Source organism: Neopelma chrysocephalum, unplaced genomic scaffold (assembly GCF_003984885.1).
Source record: "Neopelma chrysocephalum unplaced genomic scaffold, ASM398488v2 Primary Assembly neopelma1_71, whole genome shotgun sequence".
Classification (NCBI taxonomy): domain Eukaryota; kingdom Metazoa; phylum Chordata; class Aves; order Passeriformes; family Pipridae; genus Neopelma; species Neopelma chrysocephalum.
Window position 1 is genome coordinate 15,825,595 of NW_020897731.1, and position 19,609 is coordinate 15,845,203.

The window sequence follows — 19,609 nt, forward strand, 5'->3', positions numbered from 1 at the left end:
ACAAAACTGTATGATTTTTTTATCACTGTAGTGACTTGAGGATGCTGAACATTTTTGACTTGTAATGCCATTGCACAGCACAGTTTGCTGTTGGTACAAATAACCTCAGCCTTTCAAATACCAGGTTCTATTTGCAAATCCAGATTTCTTCGACTGCCATATTAACTGAAGCCTAAAAGAAGCCACTAAGAGGGCAGCACGAGGCAGAAACTCAAAGCTTTGATTTTGCTACTGAGATACAGTCCCTCTTATGGCTCTGCAAATATTCCTATTTCCTCCAAACCCTACAGCAAACATAACTTTGTAAGAGCCTGGGGCTCCCAACTGTGAAGATGAATAATCATTTAAATGTACTAGCTTATTAATTTTGTTTATCTTTGTCTTTGATGTGGTCTCTAGAGTTAACAAGATCATAATCCCAAGAGCTGATCTCTTATGCACGTTTCCACTTAGCACCAACATCACTAACAAGGATCTGCACCTACTGTAACCAAGGGGAAAGACACCAATGTTGAAATAACACTGGCTTGTTATAATTTAGTAGAAAGACTGTGGGGAGGCAGTAATTTTCCTGCCCTTCCTCAACCTGAGGAAGTAATTTTCCTTCCTCAACCTTTTTGCCACTGGAAGTGGCCAAGTAAGCTGGCCTGCAGCAAGTGAAAGAGCAAGGTCTTAGCAGGAGCTAAAGGGTAAGGAGGAGGGGCTACAGGGCACTTGGCATACCGGGGAAGGCTGGTCTTGCTAAGATGCTAAGCAGGACATGTGTAAGAGGTGGCGGGTATTTGCTGTTTATTGATCCAAGTTTTAAGACTTCATTGGTATTCTAGGCATCTGTATGTTGTAACAAGTGCTTATTCGACATAGCTTGTCACAGCTTTCTCTGCAGAGTATCCTAATTTCTAATACACAGTTGAACAGTGAGTGTGGTGGACATCCAAATGTGCCAATGACAAAAGCCAGGCTGTGATATTTCAGCCTGAGCTGCCACACAGCACAGCAACTCCCTGGACTAAATCCTCTTTGCACCAGACAGCATCAGCGGGTAAAACACACTACAACCCAAGTCATCATCTCCAGTGATGCAGTTTGTACCCTCAGCTCATTGTTACAGCGTGTACCATTTCACCCTCAGGAATATAAACTTTATTTCAAGTCTGCATTTTGTTTTTTTTCTTTCAACTGGGTTTATAAAATCTTTGGAAAAATAAATGGAAAATGCCTGTCACTTGTTACATGCTTATAGTTGGTGGTGAAGTCATTTATTCATCTTCTCTTTGCTAAGCTCAACACTGATGTTCTCAAGGTGCTGGGCTCCTGCTAAAAGCAGAGTCCCTACACCAGCTTACAAGTTGGTACAGCTGAAGGCCATGGTGGTCCTTTTGGCCATGCTATGCGTCAATACTCAGGCAGAAAATCACTGTGTCATCCAAAAGCCTTTCTCAGTGTACATTTCCCAGGGGCTGAAACCAAGTAGAGTGATGTTCTCTGTGCCTCAGTACATGATAATCAGCACTGTGATTGGCCAAGTCTGTCACTTCTCATCTTCCTCATCCACTGCTACCTCTGCACTGCTTGCAAGCTGTGAGCAATGACTGTGTGCTTTCTTTCATGGATTAAAGTATTAAAAGCACGGGCTGTGAACAGTTCCACAAAAATTTCCTCTAGAAATTCAGCTGCATTGTGGCAATTTCCTGGATACAAATATATTTGTATTTTTAAATCACTTTTTGTAATATGATGTAACACCCTGAATATCTGCAATGCCCTCATCAATCAAAGTTTTTGTCTCATCAAAACCATAATTTGGCCTGGTACTAATGGCATTATTCCCTTTTAGTACTCTATTAATTGAAGCTGGTATCAGCTGTGCAATTAGTTAGTCTGGGCTCAATATCAGGCCAACAAACCCACAATCATAAAGGACATCTCCTATGTCCTTTAAAAAAAAACAACCACACAGTATTTGCATTTTTTGGTCTTCTGTAGCATCCCAAATATTCCAGAACATACTGTTTTAGTTCCTGAAGGGAGTTGTCCAAACCTTATGATTTTGAAAACATCACACTTTTGTAGCAGCTGCCTAGCTCTTTTGGTAATAAGTTGATGTGCACTAAAGGGATGAAAAGCTGGTGTGCCCAAGCAGCTATCCCCTCCCAGCAGCCCATGCTGCAGCTCTCTTGGCAATGACATCTCTGACTCTGTTCTTGAACCACTCTGTCCTATAACCTGGGCTGGAATCCACATCTCTTTATAATTTTCAAAAAGTCTGGCAATTCTGGCTCTGACTAACAAGCTCTTCAACTGTCCCCACACTGGGAGGGAGTTGGGATAGACAGCTGAGACTGCAGTCCCACGTGAAGCAGCTGATGAATGTGTGCTAACACCCAGAGTTACGATGGAAATGGAAAACATCTCTACCTGCTTACCATCATCATTATATTGGTGTGATCGCATTATTTTACTCTTCACAAGTACTAAAACAGAAATACTCAATGAGCAGTTCCATATTATTGATAAAACCTATTTCCATCTGATAATGGTCCAATACTGTTATTAGCAGGCCATATTTTTCCTTAATTTTGCCAGAAAAAGAAAGCCTTCTCAAGACAATGCTCCAGGTTTAATTGTTATTATTAATTTGCCACTGATCCTAACTTTTGCTTTTCACTCATCACCATCAACTTCCCCTCTAATCTATCTGTTATGTTTCTAACTGTTCCTTCATTTTCCCTCTAAGCTGGTTGTTTTTGTAACCAGTATGAAACTTTTCCTTCTAGATAGTCTTTTGGGGCCTTCAATAACATGCTTTTAATGTTTCCCAGTAATCACCCACTCTTTTTTTTTTTAACCTTTGGCTCTAATAATTGTTTCCAACTTTTTATGAAGTGCCAAGAACATCTTTATTATTGGTTTGGGCTGGGGTTTTGCTCATTATAAATGTTACTGTGCAACATCACTTGCATTGGTATCTGTCAAAATGAGGGCTCTCATTTATTGTCCCCAAAATGTGGCCTCCCAGTGTAAAACACTCCAGGACTGTTTATATTGCCATAGCACAGCACTGTCAAGACATGCTTAGGTTTGCTGTAAATAAGGCACATCTCCAAGGTAAATAAAGTGTATCTCCGACCTCTCCCGCAGCATCAGACAGGCCTAGTGAGAAAGGATGGCTCACCCCCAGCTTGGCAGTATGTCTGCCTGTGGTGGTTTCAGCCCCATAAACAGACAGTATGAAATCTGGTTATTCTGTTCACTAATGAGATTTTGTGCTCTGTAGCCGACACTGGCTAGTATTCCTCCTGGTGTTTTGCAGAAGACAAATCCCTTAGCACTCAAGACAATTTACCTCTGACTTGCCAGGAGGAGGAGAATTGGGAAGGGTGTACATTTACATCCACCCCACTCAGGCCAGCAGCTGTTAGTTACGACTGGCTCAGCATTGCAATGTGTCCTCCTTTGCTTGACCTTGAGTGATGCTTCTCTCCGAGTTCATTGCAGGGCATTTCTAAATTGATGCTCGACTGTCAAAAAGATGTAACAAATGATAGGGAACGTGCTGACGAACCACATGGCTGTGTGAATTTCTTATAACATTAATGGAGATGCCTTCTCTGCCTGAGATTTGGACAAGTGTACGTGGCTCAGATTATTTTAGCTCATATGGTTTTTTATTTCAATAGTCAGCTGAAAGCCAGCGAAAGCTGGATGGTCCATGAAGGCAAGTTGTTGAGCTGGAAAAACAACAAGGGGCAAGGAGAGATGGGGGTTAGGATCTCTGGAGGAACTGATCTCAGTGCTCAAGACCCTACAAATTTGGATGTTTGTGACTGGATGGTAAAATAAAAGCAGCAACCATTTGTAGTGAGAGCAGACAGGAGAAATCAAAATAATCAACACTATGTGTAGAAGAGTGTTCAAGATTTCCTAAGATGACCTACATGCTTGTCAAAAACAGGGAAGGGAGAAAAAATTCTGGCAAAAATCCCATTACTTTTAAAATGCCTCTCAGTAGTGTTTTCCATGTGGAGTGGAAAACCATTAACTTTCTATTAATCTGCATCTAAAAGGCCACTGGAGTTTTAATTTTAATTTTTTTAAATTTCTTCCAGAAATAAGAATGTTCCCCTTCCATACGCCTCTAGTATGTACACCTCTACCTAAACAAGAGCCGAAAAGAGATAAAGCAAGGCAGCTGTGCATCTCTCATTTAAGTGATGCTGTCACATGCTCCTGTGGCTTTTATTTTTGTCTGTGCTCCCTCACTTTCCTCCACTCATTAGAAGGTATCCCTTCTTATGCTCTCTTTGAGCTCTGAAGTCTTCCCTGCTGAAGGGATATTGTCTGTAAAAACGCCTCTACAACACACTTCTGCTGCTGATAACAAACAGGGAAATCAAAGAGTCCCCGATGAGTGGGGACAGCCGTTTGTGTCACTAAAATGCCAAATGTTGACCTGCAAAGGGCAAACCCAAGTTGAGACTGGGAGTTCATCCTTGCCAGGCTGAACTGCAGCTCCCCACAAAACTCCCACCAGCTCCTGCTCCCCAAGGAAGGCTAAGAAACCTGACCTCCCAAATTCTCATGAGTTTGTACCCAGAAGCATGCAGAAAACAGATAAATAAAGCCCTGGTCTGCTGCAATTATATGTCTCAGTAAGTTTTTGTATTCAGGCAGGTTTAGTAAAGTAAGCCAGCACCCGCAAGCAGCAAAGCAAAGCTGTACTGCAAATTCAAAGGGGTTCTCATGCCAAACACTGGGTGACTGTGCTCGAGGCTCTCTCTTCTCACAGTAACTTCACACTTTGAAGCTGAACAGCAGAACAAGGCCACAGATCAGACCAAAACATCCAGGACATCAAGGGAAACCAAAGAAGTGGTTAAATGTGAACATCAAGAAAAAGGACCAAAAAAAAGGACATGAAAAAGTGTTCATCATAACCCTTGATGGCTGCTTTATCTATGCTGTGGCTGTAGTAGGCTCTTTGGAAATATGATGCTCTGAAAGTATAAAGGGGACCGGATTTCTAGGGAAAAGTAATATCTTTTATTAGATCATCCAATAGTCAGGAAAAAGAGTCAAGCCTTGGGCACACAAAACCTCCTGGAAAACTTGGCTGACTTTTTCAATTATGTTGATATTAACTCTACCTGTAAACGCTGCTTTGCTTTGGCTACTTGCAGCCACCCTGAATGCCGTCTCTATAGGTGATCAGCTCTCTACATTTGAGGGTGGTTTCCATTCCCATCCTTCTGCTGTTTACTGTAGTGTGTTCTGCTGCTGTGCTAACGAGGCAAGAATAATCACTGCCTTGTTGTGCTTCATCTTACTTATTTATACCTTTTCACTACTTTCAGACTGGTTTGTCTAAAACCATGCAGCAAAGCTGGGAGCACCAGAAGGCAAACCCTCACTCATGATTTTGGGCCTTTACTTTAACCACCTGGAAATATTTTCTTCCTTTTAGGTCAAAAACTGCAAGAAAATCATGCTGACAATAACAAAGAACTGCTTAATATCCTGATAAATTAGATGGTCTAAATCCAGGTCTTACATGCAGTTCCACAAATAGGTCTTTAATTTCACTATTGGGAATGTATCACAGCCCTAGTAATTTCTATACAGAGGCAAGAGATTAGGATACACTTTTCTCCTCATATAGATGGGTTAATTTGCTCTGTTCTTGATGGTCTCAAAACATTAAAGAGCCAATGATAACTTTGCCACACTCCTTCCAGAAATCATCTAATGATAATTGCAAAACAAGAAAAAATAACACACTAAATGAAAAAGTTTCTCTTCAATTGAACTGAAACCTTAAAATGTTTGGTTAATGATTTTCCCTAAAAAAATATATTGGGGAAACTGAAAAAGAAGTCATACTGCTCCAAAACCCAAGAACCGAAATATGAATTTTTCTTCATTTATTCCATAGCTGGAACAATTAAGATTTCACACAAATTTAAGTATTGTTTCAGTCAAATCATATTTTTTGAGAAAAATATGTTGACCCATGCAACAACCAAAATATACGCAATATTTTACCCATGTAATTATTTTTCTCCAGTGGTGATCTGCCAAAAAGTGATGCTGGGCTATAGGCAAAAAGATCCTACAGAACTGGAGGGCTTCTACAGCAACAGGGCAGAGTCTTGAAAAGTGAAAAATCTTATTTTCTATGTCCAAAAGCTACAGGAGGATATGTCTTCTGTAATATTTGTTAAAAAAGAAAAAAAGTCATTGCCTTTACATCTGCTGAGGAAACACTCTTCTTCTCAGTAGTGTCTTTGTGAGCCTTGCTCTGCAGAACTAGAGGCAGAGATATATTTTGGTAACTATTTTTAGATCGCAAACTCTCATGGATTTTAAAAGGGCTTTTGCATATGGAAAGTAAAAAAGAAACGCAAAGTATTTCAGGAAAAGGATAAAATGATTCATATTATACACCAGAAGGGAGGAGTTGGTGCTTTTATAGTCTCTTAAAAGGGTTGCTAGTGGGAGACTCAGAGAGCATTGGGACAGCACAGTGCACATCAACACCACCCCAGAGGGTCCCCTGCCAGCCTCATCAAGCAGCTCTGGCCCAGTTCCCCCAAGGATGAGAAGGAAACCACTACGTAAAAAATATCCTGCTCTTTCGGTGGCTTCGTGGAGACAGTATGGCAACCTTGATGCCTCCTCAGTTGCTTCTGCACTGCACTCATTGCCTTCCCTGGCCCTTTGGATGCCCAGCATGAGGTGGACAAATTCACAAGGAAGAAAGTTTGTGCTCCATCATGACTTTGATAGAAGTGGGAAACACTCTGCAGAGGGCTTTCTGGCTCCCTCCTGAGGCATGCAACATCCTGATGGGCAAAGAAAAAAAGGGCTCAGAGAATGAGTGTTGCTCCTATTTACATACACAGTTGGGCATTTCAAGTAACAGAAAAATTTCTGCCAGCTTTTTTGGTAGTAGAAGCTCACTGGAACAAAATCAGCATTAGAGACAAATATAATTAGACATTGCCTTTAGTTGATTTTTGATTAACTTTGCTCAGTGGTGGCTGTGGGACTGCCTGAGGAGCTCAAATCTCTGTCCTACCATATAGCAAAATCTGAGGCAGCTTCAGTGGCTCTTACTGCTTCTCCAAACACACGAGTCACTTCAGATCTATCTGTATGTCACCAGACAGCAACAGATGCATCTGATGATGATTATTTGTTGGCAGATGAAGTCCTACGTCCTTGCACGTTTACTGTATCTTTGTCTGCTTCCTTTGATACACTGTTAACAAGGAGTTTCATTACTCCCGGGGCATGTAAAACGACTATGATTATGCACGGTTATTGCTTTTAAAGGGAGATGAAGGGTAACTATGATGACCCAGGTAAATAATGGCTGCTTAACCCAGCATTAATCCTAGCAAAATACAGGTGATCACAATGGGATTCAATTGACTAAGAACTAAAGAACATGAATATAATTAATGCCAGTCAAAATGGTCTTATGGAAAGTAGATCTTGTCAGACTAACCTGATCATCATTCTTTGATGAGATTATAGATTCACTTGAAAAAGCTAGGTTGAACAATATAAGACACGTAGGCTCCTTAAGGGGATTTAACTTACTACCATGAGTTAGCTGATTGCAAAAGGAGCAACACACAACATCAGTAGAGTAGAACATATATAGATTAGGAACTTGCTACTGACAACTCAAGTAGTTGTCATTGTGGAAATCATCATTAATAGATGTGTTTCTAGAAAGGTTCAACAGGGTCTAACAACCTCATTACCGTTCAGCATTTCTAACCAGGACACAAAGTTAATTTAAAAAGAATAAAAAAAAATCTGGATGATACAGAAATGGAAGAATTGGCAAACAGTGGGCAAGCAGGGCAAGCAGAGCAAACTGGAACACTTAGTACATGAACACCACCAAATACAAAGTACGCACATCTAGGAAGAAATGTGCACAGAATGAGAAGCTCAGCAGCACAACCAGTAGTCAACTGACCAGGGCAACCATGGGTAGGAGCAAAGAGACTATTCACTGTTGATCAGGCAGATAGGACTGTGTTGTACGCATTTCCAGTGCCCAAATTTTAAAGAAACGATCAAAAGGGGAGAAAAGAACTGCAAAGAAGTATTCAACTCATTTGAGGAGTTTCAAGAAGCTCTGTTTGCTTTGTTTATCTAAAATGGAAATTAAGTCAGCTTTCAGTTTGTAAGTACCTTCAATCAGAAGAAGTACCAAGACTTAGAGAGCACTTAATTTAGTGGAGCAAAGTATAAAAGTCAATGGCTAGAAGTTGATTTCAGGTAGTCAGACGGGGAATAAGGCACATATTTTCACCAGTGTAATTAAGCACTGGAACCAAGTGTCAGGGTAAGAGGTAAAACTGTTGCTCACCAGTGTTTTTAACTCAGGACTGGAGGCCTTCTGGCATACTACTTGAGTCAAATGTAAATTATGCTTTAGTAAAAGTCAAAAAGATTACCACATTCAGTACTGCATTCAGACTGAAAGCTGTAGGTCAGATTACAGATCCTAAATGATCATTTTTGGTCTTACACACCTGAAGCTAGGACGCAACAGGACTTGAAGTGCACACAATCCCCTTTGTCACGCAGTGTTCCCAGATGATGTACTAATCACTACTGAAACCAGTGAGAGTGCATGTGTTGTGGTAACTCTAGATTTTGAGAGGGGTGAGGGAATTACTCTAAATTTTGGGTTTTCTCCGCACTGAACAATGCTTCTTATGGGATTTGTCTGCACCCCTATGGACCAAAGCACAAAAGAAAAACACAATGTGATATAAATAATGCATAATACATCACTGATAGCTGGGGAGAAGAATTATGAAGACTGCTGCTTGCTTTTTGCTCAGATTTTTCAACTGCCCCTCCATATTGGGGCAGTAGTTGGTTACTGCCTTCTTTCTGCACAGTTAACAGCTTTCAAGTATTTTCTCTCTTGCAGCCCATGCTATATTATACATGCTTTTCTGTCATTTAGAGATTAGTTCATTTAATTTTGATCTACCCTAATCACCTCAAATTCAGGTAGCAAAGGTGCAGCTCTCTAGTGTTTATACATGTCAGAAGTGTGTTGTATGCTTCTTTTCTTTGCTAAATGCCAATTTGCTTTTAGTATAATTATTTGAGGTATATTTTCACCTGTGCTGAAAGTTGAGAATATATGGGTCCAAGATACTTTGCTCTTATCCAATACCACTCGTCAGGTATCTTGACACAACAGTGAGAAGTCCTAGGTTTAAAGGGCAAGAGAAGCTTTTCGCATAGGGGGTTTCTATTAGATTGAGTGTTTCTGTCTTCTTTCTCTCTCTCTCCCAGTGTCTTGTAGGTAGTGCTGAACTGGAAAAATTGTTGTTGAGCTTTTTTATTAGGTTTTATTTGAAGATGAATGGGAGGAGATGTATTAATGCTTCTCACTAAGCTAACAGCAATTTAAGAGATACTATTCAAGTTAAAAGCCAAATTTATTTCAGGTAAAAGTATGGATGTAACTTTGAATAGTTTCCTTAAGTAACCAAAAAAAGGGGGCCCAAAAGGGAATTAGTCTTAAAAGCTGCAATGTACTTAAAGAACACGACAGATAATGAGTTACAAAAGAATATGTTTGAAATTACTGCGACAAATCACCTGATATGTGGAATTTGAGATTCCAAGTACATCCCTACCTGAACACAGCTCACTAGTCTACAACTCAAGGTTTATAGGGATGAGTATCAGCAGACATTTTTCCACTGGGCACAGATATAGGAATTTTGGCTGGAGACAAATTCCAGTGTTTGAAATGACTAGAAAATGACTTAAAAAATGACTAGGACTTGCAACAAACTATTACCCAAACTATTTTAATCATTGACTGGCAACATTATATGGCAAGAGATTATTTACCTGGAATGCTCTCCAACTTTCTACGAAGTTCCTCATTTTCTTGTTGCAATGAAATTACCTCCTGTTCTAGCTCTTGACACCGAGGGCAGTAACCTTCTTCTTCTTCCTCCTCTTCCTCCTCTGGAAGCGTAGAAGACGATGGATGACCATGAGATTCCGATGTTGCTGGAGATGTCCATCCACCTAAAGTGTGTACTGGAGAGGTTGAAAGTGGATCCACATCTGCCAAATGGCTAAAATCATTTATTGATGAGGTGTTCTGAGAAGGGAAGCTCCCAGAAAGCAAATAGTTCTGAAGGGAATCAGTAAAAACTCTCAGAAAGGCTGAGGTTTGTTGTTTCTTTTGCATATACTGCATCTCTATGTCTAAAATGTCTGACGTCTGACTATGGACCATTTTCCCAAGCTGACATTGCTCTTGTCTTTCACTATAATTTGGGTTTTCCTGCTTTATACAAGAAATCATGGACTGAGAGTGATTGTTGTCCAGTAGTTTTCCACCACAATTTAAGAGACTTAGAACCCGGCTGCATTGTTGGGCAAAGGCATCCAGAATCATTCGACTCTCTGCAACAAAAGAAAAGATGAATCACAGAAACCTAATGCAAAAGGTTATGCCAGGCAGTAGCAGCTAGATGAACGTACACAACCGTTTACTGTAGCATGCATTTTATTTCTGAACACATTAAAATTATGGCTTCTGCTTTAATACTTCTGCAATACTGTGATTTAAAACAATCCTGACTTTGTTTCTATTTTGAGAGTGCCCTTGTGCCCTTGTTGTTAATCAGAAATGCATTGTGATGATAGACACAGCTTACTGCCATCTTCTTTCAGAGGGATTAAGTCAGGAAAATGGGGAAGAAAATACAAATTCCATCCAATTTGCTACAAGTAAAATTTCAAGTAAGTACTTTTCTGAAAGCCTATTTCAAAATGCTGGAGAGCGTTGTCTGTACATATTTGCACCACATCTTCATCCTATGCCCTGTTCCTCTCCAACAAGGCTTCTAAGCTTTGCTTTTATTCCTTTTCGGTTTTGCTGCAGTTGTTTGACATTGACACTTCACACAACCCACACCCAATTCTATGGACTTTGCTTCTGTTCCTTTTGCTTTAGGTTCCAGATATGTTCAAGAACAACCCAAAAACCCATGTGATAAGCACAAAGCCCTCTTCTTAAATAAAGCAAAGACATCAAATGTACAACATGAAGCTCCTCTGGTCAGAGGAGGAATTTTTTCTGTCCTGCTGACCTCCTATGAGTTTGTGAGCAGGCCAGTATCACACAGGGGCAGCAGTGTGAAGTTCTTCAAGATGCACTGGATACAATCAGGAAACTCCACATGGAGATGTGTAGCAGTTTCTGGAGACAGCAGCTCAGCTCTGGAAGTAGGATAAGGATGCCATGCTGTACCTAGTCAGCCTTACCTCTAATGACAGGAGGTGTCACACCTCAGGGAGCAATAGCAGCTACAAGCTACACAGTAGGATGATCTATTTCTGCAATGTCTATGTATATAGCTCAAGCCGCTGTAACGCGTCTTGGACTCAGAAAGAAAATGACCAAGACATGTATGATATGACCTGTTAGGTACCCCAACAAAAATAATGTTTTTTAATTTTTTTTTAGCTTATTCATAGCTGAGTTCCTCTAGGTGCCTAAACAGATGTAACTAACATTTTGCATACGAAAAAAAGACTGGTGGGTTAAAGTGCTGCCAATTTTGGAGAGCACTTCTCAGGCAGACTTGACTTTTAGAAAGTGATAAATGCATTTACTTTTGAAACCTGCCACAGATGCATGAGACTAAGCACCCCAGACCTTCATTTATCTTAACTTCATCAGTAGAGATGAAAACATAGCCTCATCACACTGATAACACATAAATAACAGAAACATTCAGAATTCAGGCCTTTAAGAGGTGCCACTTCTCACAGTACTTCTTCACAATCCAGAAGATACACTGTCTTGTGGAAAATCTACTTCACACTGAGGTTAGTACAGCTGGCCTGAAGAATATTTGGAACAACATTAATTTGCATTTGCACCATCTTCCAGATCTCTGCAAAGAGGACAGGGCTGAAGCAGCATACAAATGCTTTCAGTCTTGAACACAGTCAGAGGAGTCCTCCCTGGCACAAAACCCGAGGATGTGATCTCCTGAGGACTTAACTCTAAGAACAGTGATGTGAGGTGGACAGAGCAAGCCCAAGCCCAGTGCTGGGTCATGAGGCTGCCCAAGGCCAAGCAGGGATTGCCCAGCAGCATATGAAGGTATGGAGTGGCCCTAAGGTCACTTTAAGCGTCCTCGCAATCAGCCTCCTGTGCTAAAGAGCCATAACACATCGCTGTAAATGGGCTCAGATGAACCAGGGCAGATTTCTCCAACACACCTTTGGTGCACAGCATGCAACACCCTCTGTCCACACTACAAACTCCAAGGAGCCGAAATGCACAGGCACTGCCACTCCCTTTGCAAGTGGGTGCCAGTAAGGTGCCAGGTGCTCTGTAGCCTCCATACCTGCTGTCTCTCCCTCTCTTTTTCTGCACTAACCTAAGGTCAGCTGTCTTTAACTCTTACAATGCAAATAGCACAACAGATGTAATATAAATTAGAAGAATGGAACCCCAGTGACATGGCAGCTATCTAGCTGGGACCTGATAAACCAAAGGAAAATCAAGAAACTGAAGCATCACTAACAATCTCAAGTTGTGCTTTCTTTGCCTTATTTCTTCCCACATTTCCCTTTAAAATTATTACAGGATGATATTGATTGGAACTTTGCAATCCTACTACAGAACAGTTTTTTCATTAATTTTAATCCTATAATCTGATTCCAGACCTAAAATTGTATTTCCTGTTTGTATTTTCATCATTATTGTCCCTGTTGACAAAACAGTTACTCATTCTTTGCATATCCTTGTTACAAGGGGACAAAATATGAATGAAACAATAGAAAAGGGATTAGATTAATATAAGAGATGTTATTCTACTATTATGGTTTCTCCTAAAAAACAGCAAAAAGTAACCTGACACTCAAAATACTAGTTTTGAAGAATGCTATAATACACACTGACATCAGTAAAGACGAAATTAATTATTAGTTTTGTTGTAAAATGTAATGCATTAGGCACATTCCCTGTGATAATGGCTTAAAATGTAACTGAAATTTTATACAGAAATGACAGTATTGATTTAGTCTTCAGTTCAGAATCAGATCTACTACAAAGACACAGTAACAGCAATTACTGTTTTTTTTTCTTAACTTCATCCCATACTCAAAGACATAAAAATGAGAGTCATGACAAAGCAGGGCTAGGTCACAAATGCTTTTTTTGTGGCTACCTCTGGGCAGCAACAGCGAGGGATGCTCTCAGCACACATTCTGGAAACATCTGACTCTGTGCTGAAGTGGGTAGCACTTTGAAGCTACTTCTATACCAGTTATAGTGCATGCACCCACAGTCTGAACAACCCTAAATGAGAATAACTACAGTTATTTTTGTGATGGAGAAAACTAAAAACAAATGCTGCCCATTTAGCATATATTGTAGAAATTGGGACTTCAGCTTTTACAGACTGATTGTAATTAGAAATGCAAGCACTGTGCAACATCTAATCACTTAAGAAATGACAAAAAATTGGTTTTATGTGATTACTACTGAATAAACACCAATATATAATTCTTAATTGATTTAATGTAATGTATGTATTTTCTATGAAAGTAGGATTCTATTGAAATCATTGCACTGGACTAAAACAGGGTAAACAGTTTATTACAGCCTTATTGTGATATTTCTTTTCCTTATTACCATGCTCATCAACCATGTAATTCTAATGTCTCAGGCCCCACAGTCTTTAGTCTTACAGAACAGGACTTCTACTGACTTTAACAAGACATTTGCCTGAAGGTGGACCTGCTGGATAAGGCCCATAAAGCACTAAGAGAGCAGGATTAAATTGCTGAAAGTATAAGCATTCATAACTAGATTATTTGAGGCTACAAGCAACCAGAAGATACATATGGCAAATCAGGTATCAACTCCCAGATACAGCATTCATCTTTACATCTTTTTCTCATTGATGCTGAACTATGGGAGCCTCTTAGCTATTCAACTGCCAGACTGAAAACAGGGTTTAGTAAGAGCAAATGTCTGAAACTCAACCTGATGACTTACACTAATGCATCAGAAAAGATGTCTGGAAAAATTGGCAGGTATAACTTCAGCTTTTCCTACGCCTAAGTATCTTTTCAATACTTAGACCAGACAGCTTTATTAATAAGGCATTGTGTTTGGTCTCAATGGCTCTGGATTCAAGTTGTGGCTTTTCCACAGTTTCCTTGGTATCCTTGGGCAGCTGGTTTAAAAAGTCATCTTTGTAACTATTGAGTGGATCTGAATACCATAGATTCTTCCCTGCAGGGAATGTATTCATTGGTATTTAATTTTCAGCAAGACTGTGAAGTCCAGGTTCCTTAGCAGTTTCAATCATCTCACTCTTCACCTTAAAGTGATTCAGCCCTCTCACCTGATTATTTGCATTTCTTGATTTGATTATAACCATATTTTTATTAATTGAGATCCTGGGGCAGCAGCCTTGTACGCCCCAAAGTAGGCTTTATCTAAGCATAGAGACTTTGTCATTATGTTTTTAGATATGACCACTGCTGTAAATATCTACACTTGGGTCACAAAACCGAGACCATTTGACACCTCCCATGACTATGTGATACTTTCTTGGGCATTTTGCATGAAGATCACAGTCTGGCCATTTCAGTACTGATCTGACAGATCTACTTCCAGATGAGGGCTCCCAGCTCCTCAGTTAAGGCCAAAACAAGGATCTTCACCTTTGCTGTTCACTTAACAAACTGTTTTTCTGTCTTGGCAGGACAGAGCTTTATTAACTGGTCATGTTAAATATGCCAGGTTGCTGGCACTGGTAATACCTCTAGGACAGCTCTGCTCTTCCTTCTCTGCTTTCCATGAAAGCCCACCTTAAATTTTAAGCCCCAATGTAAGGTCTACATTATGCTTTCCTAAGGAAGATGAGTTTCTTTGGTGGATTACGATACTATTTAATGTACATGCTACCAAAGACAAATATACACATTGTCTTCATAGCAGGAAAATAATAAAGAATTAATGTTTCATGTAAGAAAATGGGGCTTTGAATGCATCCATATGTGTGGCTCACAGCAGCAGCAGCGGCGGTCAGAGTAACCACTATTCACTAGAGGAGAGAGAAGGGTTGTGTTGCAGTGCAGCATTTCTCATAGCAAGATGACATTTCTCATACATGATTTTTCCCTAGATTATGGGATCTCAAGCTAGATTTTTCTTTGCTGTGGCACTGGGTGGAGAATACCTGCTTTTCCTTCTTTCCGTCTTCCTGCAATTCTGATGAAGTCTGGAAGTGAGGGTAGTCTCTTAGGGAGGGACTGAGGAAGAAACTAGTCACTCTTGGCAAGAGCTGCAAAAATATGGCAGCATCCTTACTTGTGGCTGTGTTTGAGGTGCCTGCTCCGGAAAGCAAACTTGCAGCTCAGAAGTGCCATGGCTGAAGATTAAGAATCAACTGCACTAAGTGCTTAAGCTGCTGGCACAGTTAGGCATGCCAGTAATGGCATTTTACTAGCCATATTGCTCACTGTTGCCTGCACAGGTGAAGAGTATCAGCAAAAAGATCTCTGAAACTGAGGTGAAATGGGTGTCCCTACAAAACCATGACTTACAGCACTCCACTCCTTTATTCAAGTGTTTACATGTCAAGTGCCAGGGATAAGCTAATGGGAAAACTGTACCAGTCATGGATGGTGACTGCCTTGTGGAGAATGGACATGCACCTGGACACCTGCTAAGAGAAGGACCTGTCCCTCCCTACAACACCCACAACTTGAGATAAACCTCTGGCTAAGAGCTGTTCTGGGCCTCTGCCCCTTGCTTCTGTGGGAAATCTAGAGATGCTGGGCAAAGTGCAGAGTGACCATGCATGGAACACATGCAAATGCTCCCACTCCTCAGGGGCAAAACCCCAGCTCTGCCTCCCGAGAGGCAGCTTGAGCTACTAAATTGGCTCACACATTTGTTAAGAGGATTTCAAGGCTCTGGTCAATGTGAGTACTTCACATACATACAGCTCTGGGCTCCCAACCAGCTCCTTGCTCAGCTTACCAACACTATGTCTCCTCCAACAAAAGGTGCATGGTATTGCTCCATCACCAAGCAGGAAGGATCGGTGCATAGCTCAGGAAAGCACCCTTACCTCCGGGATTACAATACCCAGGAGGTCTAAACCTTGCCTCTTGCTTTATAGAATCACAGAATATTTTGGGTTGGAAGGGACCTTAAAGTTCATCTATTTCCAAACACCCTGCCATGGGCAGGGACACCTCCCACTAGACCAGGTTACTCAGAGTCCCATCCAACCTGGCCTTGAACACTGCCAGGGATGGGGCATCCACGATTCTGGGCAACCTGTTCCAGTGCCTCATCACCCTCACATAAAGAATTTTTTCCCATATATCTAACCTAAATTTCCCCTTTGAGCCCATTACTCCTTGTCCTATCCCTACAGTACTTCTTCAAGAGTCTCTCTCTGGTTTCCTTGTGGGTCCTCTTCAAATACTAGAAGGCTGCTGTGAGGTTTCCATGCAGGCTTTTCTTCTCCAGGCTTAATAACCCCAACTTTCTCAGCCTGTCTTCATAGGAGACGTGCTCTAGTCGCCTTACCTTCGTGGGCCACCTCTGATAACAACTATCAGCCTCTGGTAAGAACGTGTACAAAATCCCACTTCTGCACACTGTAACAAGTTTTTTTTTTTGTTTTCTCCTGTTCTGTTTCTCTTGGTACTTAAGTCTGAGCAAAGGGTATGTTGGGACCCATTTAGGAACCTAAAGTAAAAGTAAAGCCTGAACGTGCAGATGAAGGGGCAGGGACTTCAAAGAACTTCAGTGCACAAATGGCAGTTCCTCAACTATGTCTTTCTTTAGCACAGGACTGAATCAATGACAAACTCTGCCGATCACTCTAGTGCCTGGTTAGTACAATGTACACAGGCAGAAAAGAGTCCAAACTTCTGCTCACCAAAGCCCAGAGGGCTTTGTAGGGAATATGGCATTGTATATCATCTACCAGACAGCTGAATGTTTTCCATGGCGTAATCTGCTTTTGTAAAGAAATGTAGGTGTTACATTTATCATCACTGTTTTGATTGTGAGCCACATAGAATACCTAAGTACCACCACTTGGGCATTTCAAGAAGTAGTTTCATGGAAAAAGATGACCTTCTGCCACAGATCACAGAGCTATGCGTCAGAGACGTGAATTTTCAGGCTAATCTATTCAAGTATTAAACTTTTTTGGTAAAGTACTTGAATTATTTGTAACAAGACATGATAAATTCCTCCAGTACACGGCTGCTTCTAAGTGAAAACAGGCATTAAAACACAGCCATATATCCTATTAACTAGCGTATCTCCCTGTTTAGTAAGGAAATGTCATCACATTTGTTACAAAGGCAAACAGCAACATACCAAAACAGGATCCAATTTTTCTAAATAAATAAATCAATGATGTGTCAAAAATTAACAGATGAGTTAATATACCCAATGTTATCAAAACCAGATGGTGCTTCATAATATTCATCCTGTTCAGTCAAACCCTGAATATATTCTGGACCATCAGTATATAAAATAGGATGCTGCTATTTGTGATGGCAAACAAAAGCAATCATGCCTGCCAAGCACATACTATAACAGGCAGCATTTCAGCTCTGCTAGACAGAAAGTAATTAGAATGCTTTTAATGTCCAAAAGAATGATGCTGATAGGCTGCCACAGATGTGTAGATTTATGAATATTTATATGGTGGTTTATAGCTGACACTTTTATCAGTTGAAGAAGATAAAATATCTGCCTGACTCAAAAGCTTGACAGTCAGGTTAATAAAATCTCATTAAAGAGAATGACCTATGCAATTATATAGGATTTATTGTAATTCATTTTTGATTGTACTCTGCTTAAAGATGCAATTTCCCATTTCCTGATGCCAAATTTAGGTTGCATATCAAGATCTACGTGGTTTTTAACTCCAAGCCATCACAAGAAGAAAGATGCACGTTTAGCATCACGGTATCTTACACCTTGGAAGGAAAAAAATAAAAATAATTTGATCTCCTGTTCCTCGCTGCATCTTACGAAAACGGTGCAGGCAAGCAGCCGATCTATTTTCTTTCTGCTAAAATCACCACCTCTCCATCAGCAGCCTTTCCATTACCAGCAGCTCCTCCGGCAGCCGGCCCCAGCCTGCTGCCCTCCCCGGCGGAGCGGCCGGCCCGGGGTTCCCCCAGCCTGTCCGCCCCCCGCCCCGCCGGCAGCGGTGACAGCAGCGCTCCCTCCCGCAGGTGCGCACGGCCGGCGGCGCCCGCCCTGGCAAGTCCTGCGCGGCTGTGGCACAGCCCTCAGCGCGACCCTTCCCTGCCCGCCCCGGGAACTTCGGCCGATGCCCGACCGACGGGCGGACACAGCCGCCCGTCCCGTACCCCCACACCCAGCACCGGGGCGCCCGGCGCCGCCAGCCCCCAGTCGAGGGACCGACCCAGCGGGGGTCAGCCCGCCGCCAGCCGCCCAGGAGAGGGGTGTGCGCGTCGGGGAAAGGGGAGCCCGCAGCCCCCATCCCGCTCCTGCCTGCTGCAAAGTGCCCCGCGAAGTTGCGCGGCGGAGGAGAGGAGTTGCCGGTACCTGCGCTCAGCTCCGCGCCGCCGCCCCCCGCCGCCGCCGGGCAGGGGCCATAGCGGCCCGACGAGCTCGGGGCCGGCGGCGGCGGGCGGGGGTGGCCCTGGGCAGCGCCGGGGGCGGCGGCGGGGCGGGCGGGCCCGTTGGGGAAGGGGCCGTGCGACGCGTAGGGCAGCGGCTCGGCGGCGTGCGGGAAGGGCTGCCCCGCTCCGCGCCCGCGGGGCACCTCCACCATGGTGGGTCTCTCATAGCGCTTGGCCAGCGCCGCCCGCTTCCCGGGGAAGGTCTTCAGGACGCTGTAGGGGCCCCGCTGCTTGTAGATTTTGGGGGTGCTGGGCCCCTCCTCCGCCGGCTGCATCTCCTCCTCCATCCTCCGCCGCCTCCCCCGGCGCGGCGCGGCCCCGCTCCAGGGCTGTGTCTGCCGCCGCCGCGGCTCGTCTCTGTGGCACGGCGGAGCCCCGGCGCGGCGGGGCGCCGGCCTGATTGACAGGCGGCCGCGCCAATGCCTGGAGGGAGACGGGCGGCGACCGGCAAGTGTTTAGGGTAATGTCTGCTAATGGCAGTGGGGTGGGAGGCGGGCGCTGGCGGGGCAGCCACCGCCTCCGGCCCCCCTCTGCGGGGCAGGTGAGCTGCGGAGCGGGGGGGCGAGCGGCCGCGGAGCCTTGCGAGCTCTGGTCGGCAGCGCGCGGTACGGCATGGCCGGGCCTCGGGGAACGGCCCCGCTCCGCCCCGCCGAGCGCCGGCCGCCGCAAAAACTTTGTGTCCCCTTGGCCGGGCGCGGAGCCCCGCCGCCCGGCCAGCCATCCCTCCCTTTCTCCCTCCCTCCCTTCCTCTCCCCGCGCGGAGCGAGCCGCGGGCCCGCCTCCCCAGTTATTAGGGGTGAAATAAATAATGCCATAAATAAAAGTATTTGGGAGTCCAGGACCTGTCAGAGTTGATTAGGGCACAGAGGACGTTTTCTTT

The 19,609-nt window shown here is 43.1% G+C and overlaps 1 protein-coding gene across 3 annotated transcripts in view; it reads right to left on the reverse strand.

Moving 5' to 3' along the window:
* The window catches only part of BEND4 (BEN domain containing 4), a 32,882-nt gene extending 13,826 nt beyond the window's left edge, over nucleotides 1-19,056 (reverse strand). For all 3 annotated transcript variants that reach the window (XM_027686598.1, XM_027686600.1, XM_027686599.1), the window contains exons 1-2: nucleotides 18,653-19,056; nucleotides 9,904-10,470 (exon numbers count right to left, since the gene is read on the reverse strand). In XM_027686598.1, the coding sequence (XP_027542399.1) occupies nucleotides 9,904-10,470; nucleotides 18,653-19,016 (931 nt within the window). In that variant the 5' untranslated portion in view covers nucleotides 19,017-19,056. The remainder of the gene's footprint in view (nucleotides 1-9,903; nucleotides 10,471-18,652) is intronic.
* Between the last annotated feature and the right edge of the window lie 553 nt (nucleotides 19,057-19,609).